Raw genomic sequence first — 11,015 nt, forward strand, 5'->3', positions numbered from 1 at the left:
GGGTGACTGTGGTCACATAGGAATGGAAAACACTGGAATAGACAGGAGGTCAGGGAGGAAGAGAGGAGCGCCTGGCTTTGTGAGGCCAATTCCATCTCTTCCTGTCAAAATGGACCTGGGCTCAAGGGCACAGCCTCCCTGTCAGTGACCACAAGGGAGGATCTTCTGCAACATGGGAAGAAGAAGGCAGATGATAAAGGAAGTTGCTGGCCACAGGGAAGTGGAGATGCAGAGGTCCTGCCCCCACTCAGTCCTCCTCATGAGGAGGCCCTGAGGTTGTGAGCCTCTGTACCCTGATTCTCTCCTGAGCCCTGAGCACCCCAGGGTCCCTCCACAGGGCCTGTTCTGCTGCCTGATGGCTCTGCTGCTCTCGATTCCTGGAGGACACCAGGTCATAACATGGACCCTGTTTCTGCTGCTGCCAGCACCATGGCTGCAAGCTGGTGAGTGGAGGGACTTGGCCAGCAGGGACTCTGCCTTAACTATGAAGGAGCAGCGGGGCTGGGAAGAGTGGACCCTCATGTGGACAGGGGTGTGCTAGAGGAGCCAGCTGTCCTCTGTGACCCAAAAGGGAGCTCATCCTCAGAATGGTTAAGGCCAACCTTTCCTGGTCTGGGCTGTCCCATGGGGACTGTGGGATGTAGAACAGTCCCGCCCCGTGTGCAACACCTGCCTGGGGAAGATGGCTCAGGACGTTCCGGGTTGTGCCTTCCATCCCTGAAAGGACTTCATATTCTCCCCAACCTTCCCAGGTATCTCAGCAGCATCCAGCAGAGAAGGACCTTTTGGGATCACCCAACCAGCATGCCTCTCTGGTGTCCAGGGCGGCTCCATCGAGATCCCCTTCTCCTTCTACTTCCCCTGGAAATTGACAACGGGTCCAAATATGTGGATTCTCTGGAGATGGAAGGGCTTCCATGGGGAGTTCATCTACAACTCCTCCTCAGGTTTCATACATAAGCATTTCAAGAACCGGCTCATCCTGAACTGGACACAGCCTCAGACATCCGGACTCCTTAGAATCCTGGACTTGAAGGAGGAGGACAAGACATTTTACTTCTGCAAAGTTTATCTGAACACAACAAAAGGCAATGAGATGTTTCAGTCGATTCCTGGGACCAACCTCACGATCACCCATGATGAGCACATCCCAGGTCAGGCTTTGTTGATGCTGGCTTCCTTGTACCATAGAAGCTAATACAGATCTTACATGTCAGATCCCTGTCACTGACCCCTCTCCTGTGTTCTGTCCCCTCCCCTGAGCCCTGCCACCTTCCCCCTTTCCTCTCCTCATAGTCATCCACGGCCTTAGCTGCTCTCCCTGCGCTGCCGCTCATGGTGCCCTCAGATCCCACCCCACTCCTGGGCCTCCTCTTCCCAGGGGGCCCAGTCTCCTGCTCCTTTCTCCAAACTGCACTACTGCCCCGCCCACCCCACCACCCTTACCATAAACCCACGTGAAACTACAGGATGGAGCAGCCTCACTTGGTCCTGTGTCAGGGTCTCCACAGATCTGGGCTTTATACCATATCTGCCGTCTTCCACAGCAGGTGCCTTCTGGTCCCCGTGTATAACCCCTCACACCCTGGGTCCCCAATTCACCAGTCTCTAAGACACAGCCCTCTCCCTGCCCCTGCCCCCGTTCCTCATTCCCCTCTCATTTTCCTCTTCTCCCCCCCCCCCCGCCGTCCTCAGCATCCCCCATCTTTCCACACAGGCCCCCATGTTCTCACCGTGATCATGTCGTCTGGTCATTCTCCCTCCTCCGTGGGAATGAAACTGCAGCTTCCACACGGAGTGCACACAGGCCCAGCCTCGTCACCGTGTGGGCATTACCCTGGTCATGAGTCGCCATTGCTGGACACTCATGGTCATTATACAAAGAGCATAATTCACCTTTGCACAAGGTCCTGCAGGTGATGAACAGGCCTCAAAGGCACCCTTTACCTCCAACCATCTCTGAAACAGACACATGGCCTCTGTCTGAATTCAGTCTGTTGCTGGCCTCCCTTCTGTCTTGACTTTGTGGAATGTGTATATATGGTGTAACTGTGTGCATGCGTGTGTGTGCATGTTTACATATACCCCGTTTTTGTACTTGAGTAGGCTAGAGGTGGATACTGGCTGCCCTCCTCTAGTTCAGACCCTCCTTCCTCCCTTGAGATGGAGTCTCTCACTGAACACGGTTTCACCGTTTTGGTGTAGGCTGTTGGACTGGGGAAGTCCTACTGATCCTCTTGCCTCCATCTCCCATTGTGTTATGGTTACAGGAGCTCACATGGCCTGTCTTACAAATAAGATATATGAGATCTGAGGAAGGAACACCTAAGGTTAGCCTCTGGCCACACACACACACACACACACACACACACACACACACAAGCACCATGGTGTGTGTACAAAAATTTAATAAAAATAATTTTTTAGAAAATAAGATATAAAATTAAGAGTCAGATATTAATTAATTATCATTAAATACATTGCCAATCTCAGCAGTGCCAGGGACAGGTGGGTTTGTCCCTTCCAGGTTAGGTCCCCCTGCCTTCCCCTGGCAAACCACTCCTCCTCTTAAGCCCTGTGCTGGTTCAGGATAAAGTCCACAGGCAGAACTGGCCAGGCAGCCTCATGTCTGAAGTTCCAACCCCTCCTACAGCTTTCTCTAAATGATTTTTCTGACATGTCTGCTCTTCCCTGCCTCCTTGCTCTTCCTCCTTTCCTAATTTCTCCCAGCCTTTGCCATAACATATTAGTTTCTTGGTGGAAAGATCAATTTCAGGCACCAATTTCTTCCTCTGCTTCAATCAAACACACCATGCTTTTCTACTTTTAGCAGGACTTAAGATGGTCCCCAAGGCCTCTACAAGGGTTCTGCCATTGAGTTACACCTCAACTCTAGTACGAGACTTCCATCAGCATTTTTAAAATTAATTCATTAACTGAACATTGCTGTCAATTTTTTAAATATTAAAATTAATGATATAAAGACATTTTTCTTTCTTTCCATTTTTTTAAGATACTCTCATGTAGCTCAGGTTGTCCTCAAACTTGCTGTGTAACTGAAGATGACCTTGAACTCCTGATCCTCCTGCCTCCACTTCCTAAGAACTGGGATCACAAGGGTGTGTCTTCACTCCTGTGAACAGTGCTTGAGAGGGACTCAGGGTTTCTGCACCCTAGGCAAGCACTCTCCCACTGAACTACATTCACAGACCCCAAAACAATGTGTTTACCCAACCAAAATCTCCACATTTAGTGCAAAGAAATCACAAGGAAGAAATATTTGCAACAATATTGAAAAACAAACCTATGCTGGGTTTATTTTTTTTTTTTACATAATCTAATATATGTAACCAAATTAAATAATACTTTCCTTTCAGTTTTATCTGTCTCTCTCTTTGTGTCTCTCTTTTCTAATGAAAATAGATTCTTCTCCCATAGTATACATCTCAACCCCAATTTCCCCTCCCTTCATTCCTTCCTTCCCCCACATCTCCCCCCTTCCCAGTCCCATTCTCCCTCTGTTTCCTCTTCAGAAAGGAGCAGGCCTCCCAGAGATAACATCAAACCGGCTAAAACAAGATACATCAAGACAAGGCAAATGCCCTCCTATCATGATAGGGTGGACAAGGCAACCCAATAGAAGGAAAAGAGTCCCAAAGCCAGGCAAAAGAGTCAGAGAAACCCCCACTCACACTGTTTGGTGTCCCAAAATATCACCCTAACAGCCATAACATATATTCCCAGCACCTGGAGCAACCCCAGACCTGGTTTTTCAATTCGTCTATACAATAGCATGCTGAGTTTCTTGGCTTTCAGCCTAGCTGATACTTGAGACCCAATTTCACAGAGAGATGCTGTGTCTGAGGAATAGGTGGAGATTGTTGCAAGAGGGCACCAGAAGTATCTTCTGGCCTGCACATGCATATTCAGGGGCACATCTCTATCCGTGTGTGTGTGTGTGTGTGTGTGTGTGTGTGTGTGTGTGTGTGTACTCAAGTACACATGTATCTGTAGATAGGCACACAAGCTGAGCCTGGCAACAAGAATTTCGTGCAAAAACTCGTGTCTTTGGGAGCAGCATTGTCCACCCCGCAGGTACTTGTGTTCTAATGAGAACTGTTACTAGAAATGGACTGTTTTTGATCTGTATGACTTAGAGATTGCTCTTTGTAAGGAATGACATGAGGGTCTGAGAACATTCCTAACAAGAAACAGAGACTTCTCATTGCTCACCTGACTCTCAGCCTCAGCATCTCTTCCCTTCTTCCTGTGTGAGCTTCTAAAAGCTGTTCCCCATCCTGCATCCTCCAAAAGAGACAAGATATCCATGTCCATCCACCCATCCATCCCCCCAATCCAAGAAGAACCAACTGTTGGTTAGTTCAGTGTAGAATCAAAGTTTTGGCCCAGGCACCTCTAACAAGCCAGACTTGGTCATATGTCCTGAACAGGACAAAGAAAAAGATAGTCACAGTGAAGAACACAGGACAGGGGTTTATTCATCATGGCCAGATTGGGAACACAAACAAAGAGCCCAGTGACAACACCCACACTTCTATATTTGGGGTTTTGACATGTCCTGACATGAGGTTTAGGCCTAAGTAGAAGACAATTGATATGCATAGCTAAGCAGCCCCAGTTACTATGTGGCCCCGCCCACAGTGAGCCATCATTGTTTCTAGGCTCCCCTGAAAGTTGATCTGAAGAGTTGTCAGAACTGTGTGAACTCTCTTTCTGGGAGACCTGTTCTTTCTCTGGCTGGCTCCAGGCTTCAGCCTTTTCCTTCTGCCAGCATGAGACTCCTTGGGTGACTCCAGGTCCTTGGAGTGCTTTGCTTCAGTAGTCTGATGGGCAAAGAGTGCTGCAGGGCAACTTCACAACATCTTCATTCCTGCCAGGGAATTTCATGCTGACCATTTTATCTATTCCCAGCCCCCAAGACCACCTCTCCAAACCCCACCACTGCAACTTCCGCACTCACCACAAATGCCCTCACGACCACAGAGGGCAAGATGAACGGGACCAATCAGACCATGGACCTGGGAGCCACAGTTGGGTTGGCAGTGGCCACTGCTGTAGTGCTGGCTGGAGTTTTGGGATGGACAGTGTTCATCAGGTGGAAGAGAAGGAAAGGTAAGTGGTCCAAACTTACCTTTTACCCACCACACTTCCTGAGTGTTTCCCCAGGCTGTCTGCACCAGACTCATCAAAGGTGGTGTTCACAGTGCACAGCCTAGGGCTCAGGAGATGGCTCAGTCAGTAAGTGCTTGTCACCCAAGCTTGAGGTCCCATCACCATAATCTATGTAACCACAGTGCTGAGGAGGTAGAGACAGGGTGATCCCCAAGGATGGATGGCTAGCCATCCTAAACTAAATGGTGAGCTTCTTGTCCCAATGAGAGACTCTGTCTTTAAAAACAAAAACTAAACAAGGTGGACAGCTTTTGAGGACCAATAACTAAGGATGGTGTTTGGCCTCCCCAGGGCAGATCCCTGATGGCCTCCTTTGACTCTGAAGTCAGGCTCTGAGGCTTCTGCTTAGAGAAGCTGGGTCTTTTGTTGCTATGGTTTCAGTGTGGTTGCTTGCAGGTGTGCAATGTTATCTCCACCGGATTCTGCTTTAAGGGAGTTCCTCAAGTGAGGCTTCTGCAGGGTAAAAGTTTGGCAACCACAGTCCAGTCATGACTCAGCTCTTCTCTGTTGGCTTAGTCATTTGTCATCAGTCCACCCCTTTGGTTTACAGAGAAGAAAGGGCCTGCCCAACAGAAAGCCAGGGACGGGAGAGCAGAAGGGACCGGAAGTTGCCTCTACTCAGCTGTATGGCTCCATTTCCCAAAGCCTGGCTTGAAATTGGAGGATCATAAGAAGATAAAATTTCTGTTTCCCAGTAGCTACAAGGTGATGGGGGAGTACTCCCAAGGGCTGAGTGTTCATTTCAGAGAGTGCTGTGGTGGTGACAGACAAGGTCAGAGGAGGTGGTCAGAAGATCACTCAGAGGAAAATTAACACAGGAAGTCAAAGAGTAAATAATGACAGCCAGAGGCAGTGAGATGGCCCAGGAGGTCAGGACACTGGAGATGTCGGGCCACATGGATGAAGAGAAGAACTGACTCATGCATGCTCTGGCATGTGCACACTCACTCACATGGTAAATAAATAGTCATAATACTAGTAAAGTAAAAACAGTGACAGCCAATGTCTGCCCACACCTCAGTCAGTGCACCTGGGTGGGGAGGTCAAGGGCAGCCTTAGTTACCATAAAGTGTTCAAGGCCAACCTGAACAGCATGAGAATTTGTATCAACCCCCATCCCTTGCACAAAATATCCAGGAAAGTGCTGGGAGCCGTGTCGGGACACTCTCTGGCCCTCCAGAAAAGGGAAAACCATCATAGGAACTCTTGAGGAGTGTGGTGCTGGTGGAAGAGGCAGGAGATGATGGAGGGAACCCTGTCTTTCAGGGTACAGCCTCTGATTCTGTCTTATGAAGACATCAGTGAGTGTGAAAGGTCGAGTAGGGCTTCAAGAAGGTCACTGAGACAGGTTACTGGATAGGAAGGGTTTCCTGAGACTTATCAATGCCATGGACAGACAGAAAGGTAGCTAACAACATGGCAGGGGCTCTACAGAGGGCAATAGGCATGGGGTGAGGATAGGGCTGGTTTCACAGTGCACAGGCCTGAACCTGGAAGGAGGCAAGGAACACTAATGCCATTGGAGAGAGAATCCCTGGGCCTGGATGGAAGTAGCTGGGGAGCCACAGCGTCCCAGCAGGGTATCTGTGTGAGGTAAAGCTTGTGGCTGTGGTCCTAAGCGGCAGATGGATGCTAACATCACAGACTTAGGGTGTAGAGAACAGACTGGAGATGGCCAGGCTGTGTCAGTGTACCATAGTAGGGCTGCACATGGGAATGACTGGCCAGAGTCAGGGAAATTTTGAGGCCAAAGCTTTCAGACTTTGTAATAAGCCCGGTGTGGCAATAAGTGTCTGTAACTCCAGTGTGGACTGTGCAGGCTGGAGGATCAGCAGTTCAAAGTCATCCTAGGTTGGAGAAGACCTGAATCAAGCAAAGGCTTAGTGATTACACAAATGCATGGACCAGGGAACAGGAACAAGTCACATTTGTTGCAAAAACTGGTAGGAAACCACCAAGCCATGTAGGGACAGAAGGAGGAAGTCTGTGTGAGGGTTGTAATGGTGGTTACTCTTCCACTGCTGATAAAACATCGAGATCAAAAGTCACTTGTGGAAGACAGAGGTCCTTTTGGCCTGTGTTCCTGAAGGAAGGTTAATAATGGCGGGAAGGCTGGAGGACACTGAGCAGTCACAGCTACAGCCACATGCAGAAAACACAGAGAAAACTGCAGATGAGGAGGGGCAGTAAGTTCTCAAACACATGCCAGGGACACACGCTCCTCCAGAAGACTGCACCTCCTAAATGCTCCATAACCCCCTATCTCCACAGGTCAAGTAGGTGAGCCTGTGGTGAAGATTCTTCATTCAAACCACCACAGCGGTGGGGAATATAGTTGAAGTGCTGTGTGGATCTGATAGAGCTGACTAAAAAAAGTACACCCATATCCTGTATTTGTAAGTAGAAAGAGAAAACATAGAGAGATTGTTCAGGAGTTAAACACTTGCTTCTCTTGCTGAGGACCCAAGTTTAGCTCCCAGCACCCACAAAGAGCAGCTCACACCCTGCTGTAAGTCTGCCGGCAGGCATCCTGTGCTCTCTTCTGCCTCCTTGGACATCATAACAGAGATGGCAAACACAATCACACACACATACACACAATGAAAGGTAAATCTTTAAAACTAAACTGTAACGGAAAACACTTAGGGAAAAAGGAGCCGAATGACTTGTTTTTCAAAACACAGTGATTAATTAACCTTGTCAAAGGGAAGAGGGAGCAGGTGAGTGGGAAACGTCTCATCCATTCATGGCAAAGTCAGTTAACATGTGAGTATTAGAGGCTGGGGTGATGGCTGCTAGACAGAGCACCAGGGTTTCATCCCAGCACCACACTGACTCACAGGCTCCTGCAACCCCTGTGCCAGGGGATCTGATGCCCACTCTGACTGCCACAGGGACCAGGGACACATGTGGCAAACAGGCGTACATGAAGGCAAACATTCATACAATAAAATAAATGAAGTTAAAAAAAAAAAGATATCAAGCCTACTAGTGGTGGCACTCGCCTTTAGTCCCAGCACTCGGGAGGCAGAGGCAGCTGGATCTCTGTGAGTTCGTGGCCAGCCTGATCTACTGAGCTAGTTCCAGGTTAGCAGCCAAAACTACAGAGAAAACCTGTCGTGAAAAACTAAAAACAAAGAAACAAAAAAGATGTCTACGCTCAAGACTAGTGAACCCAATATAATTCCCACCTAAATGACAATGGCTGTTTTGCAGAAAAAAAAAAATCATCTTCTCCGATCCACATGCATTCATTCTCAAAGACAAAACGAGATGAAACAGTAAGAGCAACAAAAACAACAAAATGGTCAATAATGAAGCACTCCCACCGCCTGACCCAGATGTGTTAAAGTTGCAATAGGAGGCTGGAGTGGTGGCTGAGCAGCTAAGAGCACTGGCTGCTCTTGCAGAGGACCTGAATTCTGCTCCCAGCACCCACACCCACATCAGGCAGTTTACAACCGCCTGTAACTCCAGCTCCAGGCATATGGGAAGGTGTGTCCTAAATCCACAGGCATCTGCTCTCATGTGCATCTCCACAAAACAGGAGCAAATAATTTTAAATTTCTAAAAAGAAAGAAGAAGCAGCTACAGTAGCTAAATAAGTAAATAATAGGTATTTTTTAAGCTAAATCACCCCTCACAGGGTAAAAGGTGTTGGTGTCCAAGCCTGGGGCCACATGGTGGAGGGAACCAGACTCCTGCTATTTGCCTTCTGATCCTCACACAAACTGTGGCACATCCCCTACCTTGTAATAAAGTAATAGCAATAAAAAAGAAAAAAAGCTGTAGTCACTTAAACAGCATAGTATGCACTATGAAAATGAGATTAGTAGATTAAATATAATCCAGGGAAGGCAGTTTCTAGCGTCGGAAAAGGAAGGAGGTGAATGTATAGTAGACCAAGCAGGTATGGGGTGAGGGGAACTCAAGGTAAGGAGAAGGGAGCAAAGGACACAGGGGTGGAGCTTGGACCTGGCAGAGATTTGGGGGGAGGGGTTGCTGGGTAGGACCACAGCCCAGCAGAGGTAGTTCCAGGCTCTTCCAGGCTCTTCTCTGAGAGCCTGGGGCAGTTTCTTCCTTCCCCTGTCCACTGAAGATGGTCTGAACAAGGAGGACAGCTAAGAGAAGATCACCATGGATGTCACAATGACACTGTCTCTTCCCCACAGGCCAGAGGACTAACGCTGAAACCCCAGCCAGGTGAGCACCATCCGGGTCCCCTGAAGAGCAGCCAGTGCTCTTAACCACTGCTCCCTCTCTCCAGCCCCTTCAAATAGCATTAAAAACTAAAGGAGAACCAGGCAGAGGGCTCTTCGCATCGCCCACCCCTGACTCATCCTGACTGCTTCCTCCTTGTCCCTGTGACACTGGGCATCTGAATTGTGGTCTTCATGTTTGTGAAGCGGGTACTTTGCCAACTGCACCCTCTCTCCAGCCCTCCACTGTATCTCTTGAGACAGGGTCTTTCACTGAATCAAGAGCTCATCTGTTCCTAGGCTGGTCAGTGAACTCCAGAGACTTACCTGCCTGTCTCTGCTTCTCCTGCATCCATCTTTAAGTGGGTGCTGGGTCTGAAGTCAGGAACTGTACTAATGGAGCCATCTCTCCAGCCCAGCACCTAATGGCTCGATTCCCTCTTGTCCAGACTCTAATATGTGGCCCATCTTGTCTTATGCAGGGAACTCCCTTGAGAACACTGAGAAACACCAGAATGTTGAACCTGAAGGTAAATTCTGCCAGCTTCCTGTTTCCACATTTGGCTGTGACTTCCTCTCCCAAGACCCCATGTTTCCATGAGCATCCCTCAGCATTTTCATCTTTCCCTCCTTCACCCCGTCCCTCTCCTGGAACCAATGTCCCTCTCCTGCAACCAAGGTCCCCACCTCACTGTTGGAACTCCCAGCCATCGGTCCCCCTTCCTGTCACAGGGATAGATTCCAACGCTCCCGTTTCTTTTTTCTCTAGGGCAATATAAGGACCCCAAAGAGAACCCCAAGGTAAACAATGCAGATCAGGCCTGAAGGGGATGCTAAAGGAGGCAGAAGGGTGGAGGCCGGGGGTGTGGGTGGGACAGATGCTCAGGCCGCAGCTGCTGCTTTATGGCAGCCACAGTTTCCCGCTGCCCTCTGACCTCTTGTCTTCCCCCAGGACAACATCGTGTATGCCTCCATTGCCCTCTCAAGCCCGGCCTCCCCAGCAACCCCACCCTGCCCTCCTGTCCCCGGGAACCCCCAGGAAGAGACTGTGTACTCCATCGTAAAGACCAAATGAGTGGGTCAGGGTGGCCATCTCAGAGCCACCTTTGCTTCTAGTAGCAAGACGCCCAGCTTCCACAGCCAGAGACAGAAGCTCAAGGGTCACAGATATCCACGGGCAGAGACAGAAATTCACACGTCAGGGAGCTGGAACTCAGAGAAACGGAGACACTCCCAGTTCCCTTTTCTAACTTCCTTGGCCTTTCTCACAGGAATAAAAAGATACACAGAATTTGCCTAAATGAATCTAATTAAGGGACACTGGTGTGACCTTTAACTTCTGTCCCTCAAGGACTCCTCCTCTATCATTTTTTTTTTAGGTGTGCAAGGCAGGTGATGCCCCAAATGCTGGCAGCCAGTCCACAGGATGTGCCCCCACACCTGTGAGTGTGATAACCAGCACACACTGTGACTGGTTCCCATGTACCACCACACTGAGCATGAGCATCAACCCTAGATAGATGGTGTGAGACAGGGAACTAAACACCCAGAGGGTTTGAATGCTTTCCTAAGGCCATGTCACACCCAGGGAGTATCAGAGCCAGACTCACAGACAAGCTTTCC

General features: G+C 49.1%; 1 protein-coding gene across 1 annotated transcript; it reads left to right on the forward strand.

The window, feature by feature from the left end:
- Nucleotides 1-237: 237 nt before the first annotated feature.
- Nucleotides 238-10,688, forward strand: LOC127215263 (paired immunoglobulin-like type 2 receptor alpha). Its single transcript, XM_051175643.1, has 8 exons — nucleotides 238-443; nucleotides 753-1,154; nucleotides 4,933-5,133; nucleotides 5,744-5,898; nucleotides 9,366-9,432; nucleotides 9,875-9,922; nucleotides 10,162-10,193; nucleotides 10,345-10,688. Exons 1-8 carry the CDS (start codon nucleotides 356-358, stop codon nucleotides 10,465-10,467), a joined length of 1,116 nt encoding a protein of 371 aa, XP_051031600.1. The 5' UTR covers nucleotides 238-355; the 3' UTR covers nucleotides 10,468-10,688.
- The last annotated feature ends 327 nt before the right edge of the window (nucleotides 10,689-11,015 follow it).

This window comes from Phodopus roborovskii, unplaced genomic scaffold (assembly GCF_943737965.1).
Source record: "Phodopus roborovskii unplaced genomic scaffold, PHOROB, whole genome shotgun sequence".
Classification (NCBI taxonomy): Eukaryota; Metazoa; Chordata; class Mammalia; order Rodentia; family Cricetidae; genus Phodopus; species Phodopus roborovskii.

Excerpts from the sequence above, each read along its gene's own strand:
- LOC127215263 (XM_051175643.1), top strand. The coding sequence starts at position 356 with ATGGCTCTGCTGCTCTCGATTCCTGGAGGACACCAGGTCATAACATGG. Across the intron at positions 444-752 it reads AGCACCATGGCTGCAAGCTG|GTATCTCAGCAGCATCCAGC; the intron begins GTGAGTGGAGGG and ends CAACCTTCCCAG. Across the intron at positions 9,433-9,874 it reads TCCCCTGAAGAGCAGCCAGT|GGAACTCCCTTGAGAACACT; the intron begins GCTCTTAACCAC and ends TGTCTTATGCAG.